This window comes from Myotis lucifugus, unplaced genomic scaffold, assembly GCF_000147115.1.
Source record: "Myotis lucifugus unplaced genomic scaffold, Myoluc2.0 scaffold_75, whole genome shotgun sequence".
Classification (NCBI taxonomy): Eukaryota; Metazoa; Chordata; class Mammalia; order Chiroptera; family Vespertilionidae; genus Myotis; species Myotis lucifugus.
Window position 1 is genome coordinate 1,173,255 of NW_005871123.1, and position 19,511 is coordinate 1,192,765.

Below are 19,511 nucleotides of genomic sequence, written 5' to 3' on the forward strand. Positions count from 1 at the left end.
GATCTCTTACCCTGTCCCCCCTTCCACCTTCCCCTGCCTTCCCTTCTGAGGTTGACAGTCTGTTCGATGCTTCTATGTCTCTATTTTTTGTTCATCAGTTTATGTTGTTCATTATATTCCACAAATGAGTGAGATCAAGTGATACTTATCTTTCTCTGACTGGCTTATTTTGCTTAGCATAATGCTCTCCAGATCCATCCATGCTGTTGCAAATGGCAAGAGTTTTTTTTTTTTTTACAGCAGCCTAGTATTCCATTGTGTAGAAGTACCACTGTTTTTTAATCCACTCATCTGCTGATGGGCACTTAGGCAGTTTCCATATCTTAGCTATTGTAAATTGTGCTGCTATGAACATAGGAGTGCATGTATCCTTTCTGATTATTGGTTCTGATTTCTTGGCTATAGTTCTAGAAGTGGGATTAATGGGTCAAATGGGAGTTCCATTTTTAACTTTTTGAGGAAACTCCATACTGTTTTCCACAGTGGCTGCACCAGTCTGCGTTCCCACCTGCAGTGCACGAGGGTTCCTTTTTCTCCGCATCCTCTCCAGCACTTGTCTTTTGTTGATTTGTTGATGATAGCCAGTCTGAGAGGTGTGAGATGGTATCTCATTGTCATTTTGATTTGCATCTCTTGCATGATTAGTGACTTTGAGCATGTTTTCATATGCCTCTTGGCCTTCTATATGTCCACTTTCAAAAAGTGTCTATTTAGGTCCTTTGCCCATTTTTTGATTGGATTGTTATCTTCCTTTTGTTAAGTTTTATGAGTTCCCTGTAAATTTTGGAGATTAAACCCTTATCGGATATAACATTGGCAAATATGCTCTCTCACGCAATGGGCTCTCTTGTTGTTTTGTTGATGGTTTCTTTTGCTGTGCAGAAAGATGTAGTCCCATTTGTTTATTTTTTTCTTAGTTTCCATTGTCTTAGGAGCTGTATCGGTGAAGAAATTGCTTCAGCATATGTCTGAGATTTTGTTGCCTTTGGATTCCTCTAGTATTTTTATGGTTTCCCGTCTTACATTTAAGTCCTTTATCCATTTTGAGTTTATTTTTGTGTATGGTGTGAGTTGGTGGTCTATTTTTATTTTTTTGCATGTATCTGTCCAATTTCCCCAACACCATTTATTGAAGAGACTGTCTTGACTCCATTGTATGCTCTTGCCTTCTTTGTCAAATATTAATTGAACATAATGGCTTGGGTTGATTTCTGGGTTCTCTGTTATTTTTCATTGGTCTTTATGTCTGTTCTTATTCAAGTACTAGGCAATTTTGAGAACAGTGGCTGTGTAATATAGCTTGGTATCTGGTATTGTGATCCCTCCAACTTTGTTCTTCTTTCTCAGGATTGCTGTGGCTATTAGGGGTCTTTTTTTATTCCATATAAATTTTTGGAGAGTTTGTTCTAGGTCTGTGAAATATTCCATTGGTATTTTAATGGGGATTGCATTGAATCTATAGATTGCTTTGGGTAGTATGGACATTTTAATGATATTGATTTTACCAATCCATGAACATGGTATATTCTTCCACTTGTTTATATCTTCCTCTATCTCTTTTTCAATGTCCTATAGTTTTCCCAGTCTTTTACCTCTTTAATTAAGTTTATTCCTAGGTATCTTAATTTTTTTGTTGCAATGGATTTTTTAGTTTCTCTTTCTGTGAGATCATTATTGGTGTATAAAAATGCCATAGATTTCTGGGTGTTAATTTTGTATCCTGCTATGTTGCTGAAGAGGATTTTTCTTAATAACTTATTTGTCCTAAGGTTTAGCTATTCTCTCTCTCTCTCTCTCTCTCTCTAACATATATTTTTATTGATTTCAGAGAGGAAGAGAGAAGGAGAGAGAGAGAGAAACATCAATGATGAGTGAGAATCATTGATCAGCTGCCTCCTACATGCCCCCTCCTGGGGATCGAGCCTGCAACCTGACAGGGAATTGAACCATGACCTCCTGGGTCATAGGTTGATGCTCAACCACTAAGCCAGTTCGGGCCAGGCTAGGTATTTTCTTTATGACATCATCAACAAAGTGTCTCTGCATGGTCTTGCCTCACCCAGCAGAGTGTTCTTACTCATTCCTTGATATTTGCTAGCCTCTTAGAGGGGTTGGGGGGTTGCAGGCTAGAGATGGGAGGAGTATTCTCTATTATTCTGGTACAGATTCAGTCTTAGTGTTACCAGGGAGATGATGAAACCTCGGGTCTTATCTTCTTGAAGGAAATATTTCAATCGAGTGACAAAGTGTAGCAAAGTAAGTAAGAATTTATTGGCTGCAGCAAAAATATACTTAGGACAGTAAAACAAAGAAGGGCATAGAAGAAGCAATAGGAAAGCCTACGCTGGGATGCTTTGGTGCACTGAATAGTCAGAGAAAAGAGGGCTTGGTGACAGGGCTTGGTGGTTAGGCCTGGACGAACTGCTGCTGCCTATTGCTCCCGTGGTTGCAAGACTTGTGGGACCCTTAGAAGAAAGGAGGGCGAAGGGAATAGTGCATGTGTACTCCCCTGGAGGGGGGCGGGGAGGGGAGTGTGCACTGGGTCATTCATTCATTCTGAGCATACTTATCTCTCTCTCTTGCAGGTGGAAATCTTAGGGGAGGTCTCAGGGGAAGGTCTCAATAGAATATTCATCAGCTTTCCAGGTGTGCCCTGTCAGGGTTTGGTATCCACTGACTGGTTGGTGCCATGGCAGGGGGTCATTAGTCAATGTAGCTGGTCCATAGCATCACTTGTCTGGTTTAGCTGCTTTTTTGGGTCTGGAGTTGAAATTCAACTGAGGCCTAGATGTTATCTTTAGGAAGGAAAAGGTTGCGGGGGGAGGGGGGGGCGGTATTCTAAACTTGCATGACCAGCAATATACTAGGGGAGGAAAGGTTACCCTGGGGATGAGGTTCTTCCCCCCCCCCCCCCCCCCCCAGTTTTGCTCCTTGTTAGGCATCTAGGGCTTTCTGGTCTGGTGAGTTTCTGTACCTGGCCCATCATCCTTGCTCTGCTCATGTCTGTCTAACTGCCTATAAAACATTGGGTGAGTGTTGTATTCCTGGGGCTCAGGATTGGACTTTTCATTGTCTCTCTCCCTCACAGCAGTGGGGAGATGTCTAGGATTCAGGTATTTTTCTGTTTCTCCTTCATGATAGATTGTTTTTGTTTTCTTGTTTCCTTTCTATAATCTGTAGGTACATGGGTCTTCATATATGTCCTAATGGTGACAGGTTTTCGACTTTTCCCCCATGCTTTAAGGCTTTAATTGTGTGGAAGACACAGAGAATGATCTGGGTGGGACTTTGTGCCTTTCCTGCTGGTTGCTGCTTCTCTTTCCTAGGCCTGCACTAGGAAAAAGGCACTCTTTAAACTCTTTCTCTGCCCCCAGTTTTTCTCTTGAGCACCCAGTAAGGTCTGTGTAGAAAGCCTGTGAATGGGTATGAATTTATAGTGTTTCTGCAGTTCCCAGAGCTTATTTATCACACCAGCTCCCACTAAGACTTTAGCAAGTTGTTAAAATTTTACCTAGTTCTAGAACCAAGATGACGGCATAGGTAAATACCAGTACTCACTGCCTCCCACAACCACATCAAAATTACAACTAAAATACAGAACAGCCATCATTCAGAACTGCCTGAAATCTGACTGAATGGAAGTCCTACAACTAGAGAAGTAAAGAAGAAAGCACATTGAGACTGGTAGGAAGGGCAAAGGCGTGGACTGGCTTGGTCCGACACCCATGTGTAGCATGTTTTTAATCAGGAGGGATATCTAGGCTTCAGAGGCCTCCAGTGGTGAGCAAGCCCCACACCAGACTCCTCAGCCCAGGGTTCCAGTGCTGGAAGAGAAGCCCCCCTGAAACTTCAGCTATAAAAACCAGCAGGGATTATGGCTGATTGACAGGGAGACTGCTGGAGTCCCAGGCAATTTCTTTTAAAGGGCAGCACATGGACTTACTCAGACTCACTCCCTCTGAGCTCCAGTGCTTGAGGTAGTGGCTTGGGAGGATCCAGGGACATACGGGAGGAACTGGATTGTCTGGCATCAGATCAAGAACTTGGGGACAGCTTTCTCCCAGACAGGGGTCCTTGCAGGAGTCATTGTTCCTATGCTGAGACCTCCCCCTGACTGGCAGGCACCATATCCAAGTCTCCACCAACCTGGCTCACACTGTTTGCTCTACTATGGTGATTCCCTGAGATACCACCCCACTCAATTTGCAGCCCCACCCAAGCTGTTTGCAGCAGCTATTCCATATGAATAGCCTGTCCTGGCTCAGGCTTCAGACTTTCCTAAAATATCACAAATAGGCATCAGCTGGCATTAGCGTGCCTCATACCTCTCAATAAGAGGCCCCAGGCCCAGCACTAGCAGCAGCCTGCCTTGCTTAATAGCTGGGCTCTCCTGGGCACTTCTTAGGCCAACACAAGTAGCAGCCATCTGCAGATCACTCTGTAGCTCCCGATAGGTGGCCCCAGGCAGGGCACAGGCAGTGGCTGACTTTGCACCTCCAAAAGGGCCCCAGAGCCAATGTACCCGGTGGACAGCTTCAGACCATGCCAGATTACAGCTTTACAAATCCACAAGCAACACACTCAAGGGGAAAACTCAGTGAGCACCAAAGCCCCATTGAAGCAAGTCCTGCTCCATAGGGGTGTCTCCTGCATAGCAACTCTTCTGCTGTAGTTGCAGCTGGTCCTCACAGACAATTGGCCTGGGGTTCAGTTCCTCCAATTGGCCTGGGGGTCAATTCCACCAACAGCAATCAAGGCTCAACTACAATAAAACTGTGCACAAAGCTGACACTGGTGTGCACATAGAATGCCCATCTCAGGTGACTGGGGAGGATGAGCCACTAGGTCCTACAGGACACCTGCTACAGAAGGCCACTCTTCCAGTTCCAGGAGACATAGCAGCTCTACCTAATACATAGAAACAGACATAGGGAAGCAGCCAAAATGCAGAGACAAAGAAATGTGTCACAAATGAAATAACAGAAGACATCTCCAGAAAAAGAACTAAATGAAATGGAAATAAGCAAACTACTAGATACAGAGTTCCAAACAATAGTTAATAAGGATGCTGAAGGATCTGAAGGAGAGCTTCAAGGATCGCAGTGAGAATTTCAAGGAAATTAGTGAGAACACCAAAGACATGAAAAAAGATCAGTCAGAAATGAAGGATACACGAATTGAAATGAAGAATAATTGATAGGGAATCAACAGTAGAGTAGAGGATGCAATTTGGAATATGAGGAAGCAAAAAAACCTAATCAGAAGAGCAAAAAGAAAAAAAATCCAAAAATATGAAGAGAGTGTAAGGAGCCTCTGGGACAACTTCAAGCATACTATCACTCACATCATGGGGGTATCAGAAGGAGAAGAGAGAGGGGAAGATATTGAAAACCTATTTGAAGAAATAATGACAGAAAACTTCCCCTACCTGGTGAAAGAAATAGACTTACAAGTATAGAAGCACAGAGAGTCCCATACAAGAGAAACCCAAAGAGGCCCACATCAAGACACATCATATTTAAAATGCCAAAGGATAAAGACAAAGAGAGAATCTTAAAAGCAGCAAGAGAAAAGCAGTTAGTTACCTATAAGGGAGTGCCCATAGAACTGTCAGCCAATTTCTCAACAGAAACTTTGCAGCCCAAAAGGGAGTGGCAAGAAATATTCAAAGTGATGAATAGCAAGGACTACAGCCAAGATCACCCTCCCCAGGAAAGCTGTCATTTAGAATTGAAGGTGAGATAGAGTTCACAAAAAAAAAAAAAGCTAATGGAGTTCATCACCACTAAACCAGTATTACATGAAATGTTGAACGCTAATCTTTAAGAAGAAGGAGGAGGAGAAGAAAAGATAAAAAATCAATAAATACATATCTAGCAACAATTGAATCTAAAAATAATAAACAAATGGGGAATATAGTGAACAAAATAAATTATGAATAAAGTAAAACCAGAGGCATGGAAACATGGAATAAACTGACAAATCTCAGAGGGTAGGGTGATTGGAGGGCGGAAAGAGATTAACCAAAAAACATATGCATATATGCAGTACCTATGAACACAAACAGTAGGGTAGTAAAGGCCTGTGACCCAGCGTGAACCAAGTGGATGGGGGGCAATGGGAGAAAAAAGGGCAACATCTGTAATAGTCTCAACAATAAAGATAAAAACATTTTTTTAAGCTAAATTCTTCTTACCAAATTGTATAGTCTGTAGTGTTTGCCTTGGGTAAGTGCGTACTCTCATCCTGTCCCTCCTTGGAAGCACCTGTCTTTCTTTAGGTTTCTAATTAGTTGCTCTGCCAAGACAAGTTGTGATTATGTAGATAATTGGGCTCTTGATGTTGTAAGGGCGGGGAAGTGCTCTTTCCAGTTTTCTACAGACTTGCCAGACTGATCCCCAGCTTTTACCTTTGCAAATAATTCCTCCATGAGTATCCTTGGGCATACATCCTTGTACCTTTATGTAATTAAGTCTTTAGGATATTCTTAGATTATTTTTCTCAGAGGTTATGCAAATGTACTTCTTACTGTTTGATCAGATTCTCTTCCAAAGATTTTTGTCAATTTCTACTTCTACCAACAGAAAAAACAGGTTTATGCTTGAGATTTCTTTTCAATTGGAGAATTCATAAATTAAATCTTATACATAGTTTTAAATAGTATTATCCCAATTTTTACTAAAGTTGAGTATCTCTCCATATGGTATATCTTAATTATTTTATTGGGTTCTTTGTCTTTTTCTGTTTTATGAGTTCCGTATTTGAGCTACTAAGAGTTTACATTATAAAGTTAGTCTTAATCTGATATCTCTGCTTTAAGAAAACATTATATTTTAATTGTGTTTATTTGCAATTTGAAAAAGACTTACTACAGTTTTACAGAAGAGCGTTATACCAATACTTTCTGTTTCTTTTTTTTTAAACATAAATTAATACAGTGCTTTAAACTTTTATTTCTGTTCTGTAAATAAAGGCTTGTTGTTGTTGTTGTTGTTAATCCTCACCCGACGATATTTTTGCACTGATTTTTAGAGAGATTAGAAGGGAGAGGGAGAGATGGAGAGAGAGAAACATTGATGGGAGAGAGACATATCGATTGGTTGCCTCCTGCACATGCCTGGACCAGGCCAGGGATTGAGCCTGCAACTTAGGTATGTGTCCTTGACTGAATCAAACTGGTGACCTTTCAATTTGGGCTCTATCCACTGAGCCAAACTGGGTAGGGCTAAAGGATTTTTTTTTTTTTAATATTTAAAGTGGATTGGTGACTGAATACAGGAAAATAATTGGCCTACAACAATTTGTTGAATTGAGAAAAAAATTCAGAAAAAGAGGAAAATAAGAATTATATTGTATCTGAAAAAAGAACTTTAATAAGTAATTAGTTTTTTATGGGTAATTTGAAAGAGATCTACTTTTAAATTAATATTTAATTTTACATTGTAGTTTCTGAGCATTTGCACGTTCATTTTAGTTTGACTTTGTTATTGCCTTAAATTTACTTAATTCAAAATGATTATATAAAAAATATTTTCTCTTGGGGGGAATTAGACTATTATAATGAAAAAATATAATAGCATTAGATGTGGTTAAATGGAAGAACATGTTGTCAAAGGAAAGTTATTTTCTCCATTCACATTCATCCTTTCAAAGCCCCTAAGTGGTATTTGAGTTATTGTTATATTTTACTTTATTAAATGAGGAAGACTGCATTCAGATTGTGAACTAATATTTTTAGGAATCAAACAATTTTGGAAACATTAATCCAACAAATATGTGTTGAGTGACTTCTGCGGAAAATACAATGATGGTAGAGACATGTAGAGAGCTTGCATCGTAGTGTGGTAGGCAACTGACCTAGTAATTAAGAAAAAGAATGTTAGGTATTATGCAAGAGAATAACAGAAGAGTCTCTATCAAATGTCAAAGTTAGCTGTTGACTTAAGAGTATCTCTCTATTATCAAACTACCCAACTCCCCTGTGCATAGAAATCATATTTTTCCTTTCTATTGCTCTAACCTCACCTCTTTATGGATGGGAAGTAGTGATGTTGTAATGACAGCTATGCCCAAATTTGCCCTCAGATATATTACAATAAAGTTGTTGAATTTCCTTCTAAATGTGTACTTTAAAATATGACCACCCTGAGATTTGAGCATTGGTGAATATGCAAAGCAGAAGGAAGAGCTGTTAAAGAGCAAGCAGGGAAAATTCATGATAATCCTAAATGCCACGGTCCAGAATTCCACTCTGGGAAGAACAGAAAGATGGGGTTTTGTTTATGTGTTTCTTGCCTGCATTAATTTTTCTCTGTGTTTTGTTTTGCCTAGGTTATATAGGTCATTGAGCAGGAAGAACTAAAATCTCTAGTATTACACAAAAATGGCTTTGAATAGTAATGAGATTATAATAATTCCTTCTGCGGTACTTTGATCCTAATTTTTGTTTGTTTGTTTAAACAGATAATATATCAAACCCTGAAGCTTGGCATGTAAATGTGATTTTGAATATTCGTCCATCCACGGGCACTGGCGTGATGTTTGCCTTGGTTTCAGGTGACACGGTGCCCTTTGCCTTGTCCCTGGTGGACTCCTCCTCTGAGAAGCTTCAGGTAACTTTATTCTAACCCTTTATGATCCGTGTTTTTTGTTTTTCTTTTTAAATATATTTTTATTGATTTCAGAGAGGAAGGGAGAGGGAGAGAGAGATAGAAACACCAATAAATAGAGAGAATCATTGATCTGTTGCCTCCTGCATGCCCCACACTGGGGAATGAGCCTGCAACCTGGGCATGTGCCCTGACCAGGAATCAAACCATGTTCTCCTGGTTCATAGGTCAACGTTCAACCACTGAGCCATGCCGGCCGGGCTATGACCCTTGCTTTTTATTTAAATCTGTAAAATGAATATAATAGCAGTCTTTACCTCAAAATGCTATTCTAATGATTAAATGAGATAACTGATGTGAAGTATTTGGTACAATCTCTAGCACATCATTAAGGACTCAATAGATATCCATTATTGTAACTTTTTTGCTGGCTTATTTCTGAGGTCTGAACCCAGAAGTAAGGGTGAGAAATTGAAAAGCTTTATTGCATCTGTAGCTAAGATTAAGCAGACTCACACACAGGCTGCTTGGAGCCTTTCCAGAGTACATAGGGATCCACCCTTATTCAGAATTTTGGAGGAATCATGGGAATTAGTCTGTACTGGCACAATAGAAGTGAGTCTGACTACAATCTGCTCTCAGCTATTCAGTGCCTAATTATAATGCTTGTGTTTTCTGGCACACGTAATCTTTTCTCCCACGAGTAAATTAGGAAAGACTAGAGAAAACTAAAAGCAGTTCACGTGGCTTCTTGCTGGCAACTCTGGTTTAAAATTAGGAGGCAGAACAGGAAAAACGCTTGCTTCAAAAGAAACATGAGACTTATCAGAAGATCTGTATTATTCCACTTTCTATTAGAGGCTGATAGCTCTGTTCTCATGTTACCCACTGTGGATTCCAACAAGCTACAGCAAGAAGCTTACATTTGTGCCAAGGTTGGCGTGGATGCTCTCTGGAGCTTTTAGAAAGAGATATGTAATTGAATAATGTCTGTAGTAATAAAAAGGTGTTGTTTGCAACTTAAAAGATGACCTGGAGGAGTTTCTGGTAGTTAACTGTAAGCAACCTGAAAAGATCCTGCTGAGTTTTTATCTCTAATCTACCACCACAGGAGCTTACCATACTGGGATCGCAGCTTTTTGTTTGCTTGTTTTTTTGTTTGTTTGTTTGTTTGTTTTTAATAAACAAAATGTAATTCCTATCTTTAACATTACGTTCATGCGGTGAGGTTAACTCCTGCTGGCCATGCCTTTGATATTTATGTCATCTCTTTGCCATTTGTCTCCATGGCTCCCTGTTTTGGCATGTCAGATTGCTTTCTCAGGATCTGTGTACTTTGTTTTATAATATTATTCCACACACTACTGATCATTCTGGAACATCTTTTTAGCTGACCATCTTTAAGTCTAAATGAGTTCAAGGATCTGGAACATGTAACACAGTAACAGATCTTCTTGAGTAACCTGTATTTGAGATGTATAGACTTAACATAAGCATCTTGGATTCCTGAGTAGGCACTTCAGACTCTCTCTGCCATCTGGGAAGCATGCATCTAGCACTGCATCTCCCTAGTTTTGATTTTATTTTCTCTCTTCACATTAACATTTCCTCTGTACCCAAATAAGCTATATGCATAAATCACACTCAACAAGTTGAGTACTTTTGTGTATCAGTAGTTTGAAAAGTTCAGCAAAATAAATACATTTTTCCTTTTGAGAATCATCTGTTAAATACTCTGTAACTTACTGCTGGTGATTCCTGTTGTTTCTCTCTCCTGGTTTACTCATTTACTTTTCCCCAAGTCTATAAGATTGCTTAGGTGATACAAAAATCTCTTCAGTCTTACTAAAGCACTTTAAATTTTCCAAGTCTTTTTTCCTAACAAATAGTGTGTGTATATATATATCTATATATATATATATGCAAGTCTTGAAGTGAGGAAGGTTCATAAATAGAAAAAACATTGCTTAAGACACTACTTTAGGTTCTTGTTGTTGGTATCACAACTCTGATGGTTTATTGAATTTTCAGAAGTCACCATACATTTACATCTTAGCTAAACCTTAAGTTTATAAAACTAATGTATATTCTAAAATTATGATTATTACTAGAGGCCCGTTGCACGAAATTCTTGCATGGGTAGGGTCCCTAGGCCTGGCCAGCGGTCAGGCTGATTGGGGCCTTCCTTCCCCAGCTGCCAGCAGGGTCTTCCTTCATTCTGTACCACCCCTGACGGTCAGCGATCGAACTCCTGTTCTCCCAGTCAAACTCCCGAGGGGACACTTTGCATATTAGCCTTTTATATATAGAGATAATAATTAGTAATGTTTTTTTTTAAAATATATTTTATTGATTTTTTACAGAGAGGAAGGGAGAGAGATAGACAGTTAGAAACATCGATGGGAGAGAAACATCGATCAGCCGCCTCCTGCACATCTCCCACTGGGGATGTGCCCCCAACCCAGGTACATGCCCTTGACCGGAATCGAACCTGGGACCTTTCAGTCCACAGGCCGACGCTCTATCCACTGAGCCAAACCGGTTTTGGCAATTAGTAATGTTTTCATTTAAATTTGGAGGCTCTATCATACATTTTTTTTTCATTGAAATTCAGTTTTTGAGTTTCAAAAACCGTAAATCACTCTTAAGTAGTATTACCATCAGTACTTGCTTATACTGAGTCTGCCTGTTCTTTAGGATATCCTGGTATCTGTTGAAAATACGGTAATATACCGGATAGAGGCCTTAAGTCTGTGTTCCCGTCAACAATCTCATCTGGAATTCAGAATCAACAGAACAAATCTGGAGCTGGTGACTCCACTTAAATATGACATCATCTACTCTGAAGATCTTCAAAGAGAATTTGGCATCTTGGACAAAGCAATGAAAGGAAAAGTAGCCACTTACCTGGGTGGCCTTCCAGGTATCTGCTTTTTCTTCAGTTTTAAAAAGTGTATTTTTAATCACAGTGATAGTTGTTAGGGTCACCAAAGGAGGAACGCATGAGGCCAAAGTGGTGAAGGATTATGAATTTATTAGGTCGTCTGGATAACAGATGGGCTGAGCCCCAAAATGATGCCAGCACCCAAATACAGGGAGTCAGAGATTTTAAAAGACTCTAGGTGGGGTTTTTTCCTGGGCAGAGTATTCTCTGTGCAGGTCCAGATCCTGGGAAAGTCCAGAGGGAAGAGATAATGGCCTTAGCAAGTGGAATGTGGTCTAAGGGGAAGGGAATGTGCATTCTGAAGTGGCCTAAAGATCAGTTCCCAGGGGAGGGGTAGTGATTCAATTATTTGATCAAACCTAACAATAGTATTTTAAATAAGTAATTTTAGTAAAGGACATCAGAGGGGAAAACAGAATTCCTGTATCCATTATTCTTTTCCTCATGGTTTGAATTGACATTTTATTGTACATTTTTGTTTATTTTTTTAAATGTGAACTGAAACTAACCACATTTTGCCTCATTTGGCTATCCTAGCCAGAAAGAATTTATTATTTCATTTCATCCTCATAATAGTCTTGTGAATTCAATATTTATTCTTCAATTCATCCATTCTTCACCCAGTATTACTTAAGAATCTACATCCTAGGCATTAGGAATACAGTAATAAACAGATATGATCCCTGCTATTAAGGGTTTTACAATTTAGTGGCAGAGGCAGACATTAAGATTTTAAAAGATAAAATTGTCCTAACTTCAGTCTCCTTCCATTACCATTTATTTCCCCTTTACCCTCTTCTCCCTCTCCCCACCCAAGATATAAATCTGGTATTTGAAGGATTAAAAGAATTTAATCAGGTGGTGGGGGTGGGGATTAGCATTAATATGCAAATAAAATGGTCTACGTGCTGGAAAAATGGGAAGGGGTTGACATGTTTGAGGAATATAAAGATCAATATGGTGAAAGCATACTGAGCAGGGGGGTGGCAGTGCAGGAAGAGGCTCTGAACTGGGTGGGGGTAGCGGGGAATTAGGAGGTTTGTAGTCCTGGGACAGGGTCCTGAGTCTAATTTTAAGAGCTATGAAAATCATTGCAAAGTTTTAGACAAGCAAGTTGTATATCATCAATATAGCACCCTGTATGATGAATGGAGATGGACAGATGGGAGGCAAAAATGGACAAGATGAGTTGGGGGCTCCTGAAGTAGTCCAGGTGAAGGCGCAGTATTAATAACAGCAGCAACAACCGTACTACCTGTTCATAGTTCTTCAAATGTATCCACTCACTGAATTTTCAAAATAGTTTTGTGAAGTAGGTACTGTTATTACCCCATTTTACAGATGAGGATGCTGTTGAACCACGGTGATTGCAGTGGAGATGGTATACAGTGGTTAGATTGGGGGATGTATAAGAGAAATGAAACTAACAGGATTTAATGATTACTGGGGTAGGATCTCCTAGGCATCCGGCATGAGCAGTAGCATGGGTGGGGATTTCACACCAAGATGGAGAAAACTGGAGGCAAAGCAGGTTCATCTTTAACTTAATATTAGAAAATACGAAATTGGCATAAATATTTTACTTTAAATGGCAAAAAAAAAAAATTTGAGGCAGAAAGTTTTTTAAAAGAATTTTCAAATACCTTTGCAGGTTACTCTTATGGGGAGAATTCTGAGTTTGATGTCTGGACTTTAGTAACCGTCATTCCATTACTTTAACTGATCAGGATCTTCATTTCCCATATATGGAATTTATATCTGGGTTTTGGAGGAATAGAAATAAAGAGGCTCTAACAGGTATAGATAAATAGACAGATAAAGATAGCTATGTAAAGTTGGTTGATTATTAGGAAGTTAGTTAAGTTAGCATGGTTAATTATTAGGAATTATAATTAGAGTTCAAATGAGTAAATTCTACATTGAAACCCACTACTACCTCATTCACAAATTATTTGAATGCAGTTTTCAAAAGAAGTGAAATTATGAAAACTTCAGTGGTTCCAGGACTTTGGCAACAGCACTGAAGACTGACTTCAGGCGAGATGGGTTTAGAAAAAAGAGGAAAAATTAAGGGGAACTGAAAATTGAGATATTAAGAGTGTATGTAAACTGTGGGACGGGTAAATTATAATTGCTATGCAAAATAGGCATATTAAATTGCATGTTATGAATTAAAAATCAGGGAAAATAGATCATTCTGAGGTATTTTTATAATAGTGGCATAATCCATAGTGCTCAACCACAGTTAAAAGGGTTTCTTAATAAATATAAGCCCACAGAAAAGTGTATTGTCAAGTTAGAGTACAAAATTTAAAGTATATATGTATATATGTACATACATATATACATATATATGTGTGTATGTATGTGTATATATATGTGTGTGTATATATATATTTGCTTAAGGTATTGAGGAAGAAGAGTAAGGACTGAGAATATCTATTGGGAATTAAGATTCATGGAGTGGAGATGCCAAAGAAAACAATAGAGAGATAGATGTTTTTACGGTGAACTGTAGTTCTTAGGAATCCAAGGATGTTACCTACGTATTAAATTTGATAAAGAGAGTGAAAGTATAGAAAGCCCCAGAGGCCATAAACTATTCACTGAAGCATCATTAAAATTGTTATTTTTTAGAACCAAACATTACATAAAAGTGAATTCCCTATCATGATCTGCCAATGTGTGCTCAGCAAGAAACTATTTCTTTGGAAAATAAAGAAATTTGCTTTAATTCCAGTAATAATAAAAGAAACATATTTATCATGGCATTTAAAAAAGATTTCTAAGTAACTATAATTTAGAGTTGATTTAACAGTACTTAAACTGTTGCTCAGATTTAAAGAGACAATAATGAAGTTCCACATTATAAGTAAGAATGTGCTCATTTCTCCCAAGTGTGTTTATCTTAGGTTTGGGTGGAACTGATTGTGTTTATGAAATGAAAGGAACTCATGTATGCCGAGTTCAGTGCTATGCACAGTGCCTTATACACATAGACTCTCTTATATAAATTTATTAAATAGAATTACATTATTAACTTTTCCCTTAGGGGTAGAATTTGGTTGGAAATGGGAAGTTTGAGTGATTCCTCTAAGTGTAAGCAAATAAGATGGTAAAAGTCTTGGACTAATTTTTTTAATATTCTCTTTTACAGTTGTTCCATTCAGTGCAACACCAGTGACTGCCTTTTTTAATGGCTGCATGGAAGTGAATGTGAATGGTGTACAGCTGGATCTGGATGAAGCTGTTTCTAAACACAATGATATTAGAGCTCACACATGTCCATCAGTTTTGGAAAACAAAAAGAGCCCTTAAGTCATCTTTTGTCTGCTGATAACATCTTTTTCCTGGGTGTAGTTATACTTACATTTCAATAATAGTTGAAGGGTTTTACTTATGAGGGCAGACTTTAATTATTTTATGGTACTTTGTTTGACCTTCTTGGAATTTTAAAAAGGTCCTTTTTTGAGAAAACAAGATTCTCTTGTGATATAAATCACATTAAAAAGTTCTTACCTCTGTTGCTGTCTAGAAATTAAATAATGAAAAAACATAAGAAAGTTAATTTTAATTTTTGCTACAAATGACATTTCTTCATTTTTATGTTTGTAAAGGTAAATTTTAATTGTGTCATCATGAACTAGTGTCTAAATATCTAGTTTTCTTGGAAGGCAAGGAAGTAAACCTAAACAAATGTTCATGAGACTGAGTACTATTGATCATAGCAGATACTATTTTGTTTTTGTTTCTTCCTAATGAAAGCAGAAGAGACAGTGGCCTATTAATTTGAATTGAGTGGGAGGCCTTACAGCTTTATTCCAAAACAACTCCTCAGGGGCACCAGCTTCGGCTTCACCTTTCTTTCACTGGCTTCACATTTGAACCACTAGTTTTACTGAATTAGAGAACAAGTGGACACATTTTCAGACAGCAGCACATGAATCTTATCAGTTACTTATTGGATTCCACGAGGATGAGCTACCAGATGGTGCTGGGATGGGTGTGGAAACTGGGAGTGGGTACATTCTTTAAATTTGACTGTGCTGGTCACACAAGCTCCAGATTAGAAAAAGTAGAACTTAATGATGGAAAGAATGAATGATTCCAACTTTAATTACCGGAATAAGTTGCCAGAATGTGACTGTTTATTGAAGGATAAAGGGAACTATGAAAACTACAATAGATTTTAATGAAAGAGTAACAACAGAGGGACATAGTTACTATTGTGTCTTTGGAGAAAGTAGTTCTATCACTCCTAAACCTGTGATTCACATTAAGAATGTATCTTATGTCTCATTGACAGTTTTAGAGAATAAACTATTTTTTCCCACTAGAGGTATTTTATATCATGTAAAACATAATAAATTGCTGTATATTTTTAAAATTTATATGAATGATATCTATATTCTATCAACTCTTTGAACAGAACATAAAATTATAGACCTGGCCAGGTAGCTCAGTTGGTTAGAACATTGTCCTACTACCCTAAGGTTGTGGGATTGATCCCTGGTCAGGGCACAATACACCAGTCAACCAATGAATGCATAAACATGTGGAACAACAAATCTCTCTTTTTCTCTCAACAATCAATAAATTTTTAAAAATTGCTTAAACAATATAAAATTACATAGTATGCATGTAACTCTTCATGCAGCACAGTAGTTCTTTAGTTCAAAGATAGATAAAGCTCAAATATCTGATGAATAGTTATGGCTGCATTGTACACACTGGAGCTGAGAAAGGAAGAAAAGCAAAAGTCACATGTATAAAGTATTTGCCAGAAATTGTGCTAGACCATCTTAATGGATGTAATTTTTCTCCCAATTACTACCATGTACTGTGGGGAATAAATTTCAGCAAGCAGCTACTGATGATTACTTCAGTGTAAAAAAACTAAGGAAGTGGAGTGGTGGCCTGTGTGGCTCAGCTGGTTGGAGCGTCCTCCCAGGAGCGCACACCGGAGGCAACCGGTGGATGATTCTCTCTTCCTATCCCTCTCTTTAAAATTAGTAAAACATATCCTTGGGTGAGGATTTAAAAACAAATAAGGAAGTAGAAAAACTGAAAGTATATGAAGAGAAAAAAAGAATGGAAGAAAGGGGAAAATGAATATTTTGAGAGGGGAGCTCTCTGATTCTCATTTAACTATGCCCCACTACACTGAACTATACAGATCAATTCCACATTTGTCATTAGAAATAGAACCTTCCAACGTGCAGTAATCTTCTTAGAGGCTCCATGTACTTATTTATAAACTTCATCTATCTTTGAGATGGACTCACATGTGGCTTAGAGAGAGAAGGTGTCTAGACCTCAGGCTAAGAATCTTTCATTTGACCTTTGATCTTGATGTTTGCCAAGAAATACAGATTCCTAATTTTAAAGAGAACTGTGGTACTGAACATTATGCAAGACAGGTTGTAGATTGCCAGCTTGCTGATTTAATACATTGGAAAGTATAGATCTGCCGCAGCATGCCCAGGCGCAGTGTTCCTGAAAGCATTTGTGACTCATCGGAAGGGGGGCATTTAGATACAGCAGGAGTGATGACTAACAAGGATGAGATTTCATGTCTGCGGGAAGGCATGGCCGGGAAGCCCAGGAGGACCCTGATAGAATTCTTGGTTCAGTTCAGGGAAGACGGTGCTTAGTTCAGATACTCTAGAATTCCTTCATTCTGTCTTAAGTGGTCACTTGAGCTTCAAAATATTTTGCAATGGATATGAAAATCTGTTAAAGGAAACAAAAGATAGTATTTCAAATACAGGAAAAAAATGAAATTTGTATGCCTTGATTTGTTTTTTTTTTCATTTTTATGCAGAGATTAAAAAATATAAAGCTATATGTTGCTTAGCAAAGATTTTTAAGATACCCTATATGTAGGATGATTGATTAAAAAAACAAACCTAATCACTTTTCAGAGTATATGTTCTTAATTGAGGAATGAAATTGTATTTCAGATTTGTGATGCCAGGAACGTGAACAAACTAAAAGTTACTGTGCAGTTGTCAGAAATAATAAATCCAGCTTTTTATGAAAAAAAGAGAACAGTGGTTTATATTTGGTGCTATTTGAGCTTTGTGTCATGAAAAAATCCAAGTGACAGAGTCATTACATTGACCCTAGAACTTACTATTTTCAGACAGGTTATGGATCAGTAATAATAATGGTTTGTGAGAACAAAGTTACTAACCTTGGTTTTCCTGTCTGAAGTTTTAATTCCTGTATCAATCCCTGTGAGTCTTATAAAGTATTTCCAATTATCTTTTCATTCTGAAACTGGTGTTATTGATGGGGAAATTTTTTTTGGAGGGTATGTTTGTCTAATAATAGACATTTCTTTGGGAATCCCCTTAAGCCTTTAATCTCTACAGTCAGTACAAAAGACTGGGATATCGGAGGTAATTTTATTTATTTATTTAACCCTCACTGAAGGATATTTTTTCCATTGATTTTTATTTTTTTTGTAATTAGCTAGTTATTATTTTAAATCTTTATTGTTGAAAGTATTACATATGTCACCTTTTTTTCTCCCATTGACTCCTTATAGCCCACCCCCGCCCCCATCCCAGGCTTTACCACCTTATTGTCTGTGTCCATGGGCTGTGCATATATGCATACAAGTTCTTTGGTTGATCTCTTCCCTCCACCTACCCACCCACCCCTGCCTTCCCTCTGACATTCATCAGTCTGTTCCATGCTTCTGTGTCTCTGGATCTATTTTGTTTATTTTATTCATTAGATTCCACATAAGAGTGACATCATGTGATACTTGTCTTTCTCCATGCTGTATCAAAGGATAAGAGATCCTTTTTTACTGCTGCATAATATTCCATGGTGTAAATGTACCACAGCTTTTTTATCCACTCACCTACTGATGGACACTTGGGCAGTTTCTAGATCTTAGCTGTTGTAAATTGTGCTGCTCTGAACATAGGGGTGCATACATTTTTTCTAATTAGTGTTTCTGGTTTCATAGGATATATTCCTTGAAGTGGGATCACTGGGTCAAATGGCAGTTCCATATTTAGTTTTTTAAGGAAACTCCATACTATTTTCCATAATGGTTGCACCAGTCTGCATTCCCACCACCAGTGTATAGGGTTCCCTTTTCTTCACATCTTAGCCAGCACTTGTCGTTTGTTGATACTAGCCATTCTGACAGGTATGAGGTGATACTTCATTGCTATTTTAATTTGCATCTCTCTGATGATCAGTGACTTTGAGCATTTCTTCATATGTCTCTCGGCCATCTGTATGTCCCCTTTGTAGAAGTGTCTGTTTAGGTCCTTTGCCCATTTTTTAAATTGGATTGTCTTCCTTTTGTTAAGTTGTATGAGTTCCTTATGTATTTTAGATATTAATCATTTATCGGATGTATTATTGCCAAATATGTTCTCCCACATAGGGGACTCCTAAAATTTCTTGATGTTGCTATTGATGATATGGATTTTGGAAAAGATAGGGTCACTAAAACCTCTAGAGCAGTGGTTCCCAACTTTTTGGCCCTTTAAATACAGTTCCTCATGTTGTGACCCCATAAAATTATTTTCGTTGCTACTTCATAACTGTAATGTTGCTACTGTTATGAATTGTAATGTAAATATCTGATATGCAGGATGGTCTTAGGCAACCCCTGTGAAAGGGTCGTTCGACCGCCAAAGGGGTCGCAACCCACAGGTTGAGAACCACTGCTCTAGAGACAAGCGTGAAAAATTTCTAATTCATTCATTTAGCAACAAATATTATTGAGTAATTACTCTGCGTAAGGTAGAATGTCTGAAGAGCTAAAGATTACAAAGCAGGTTCTTTCAGGTTGTACTAAGAAATGGAGGCAATACAACTTTTGATCATTGCTTCTACATTAGAGTAGTATGTTCCTTACAAACATTGATTTGACAGTGATCTTACACATGGGTTACTAACTATTATCAGGTTTCAAGCTTTCACAGAGA

The 19,511-nt window shown here is 38.1% G+C and overlaps 1 protein-coding gene across 1 annotated transcript in view; it reads left to right on the forward strand.

Annotated features, from left to right (window-relative positions):
• Window positions 1–17,599, forward strand: part of PROS1 (protein S) — an 80,588-nt gene extending 62,989 nt beyond the window's left edge. Inside the window, exons 13-15 of the mRNA XM_006090538.3 lie at window positions 8,464–8,612; window positions 11,307–11,532; window positions 14,711–17,599. Of these exons, the coding sequence (XP_006090600.2) occupies window positions 8,464–8,612; window positions 11,307–11,532; window positions 14,711–14,871 (536 nt within the window). The 3' untranslated portion in view covers window positions 14,872–17,599. The remainder of the gene's footprint in view (window positions 1–8,463; window positions 8,613–11,306; window positions 11,533–14,710) is intronic.
• Window positions 17,600–19,511: the final 1,912 nt, after the last annotated feature.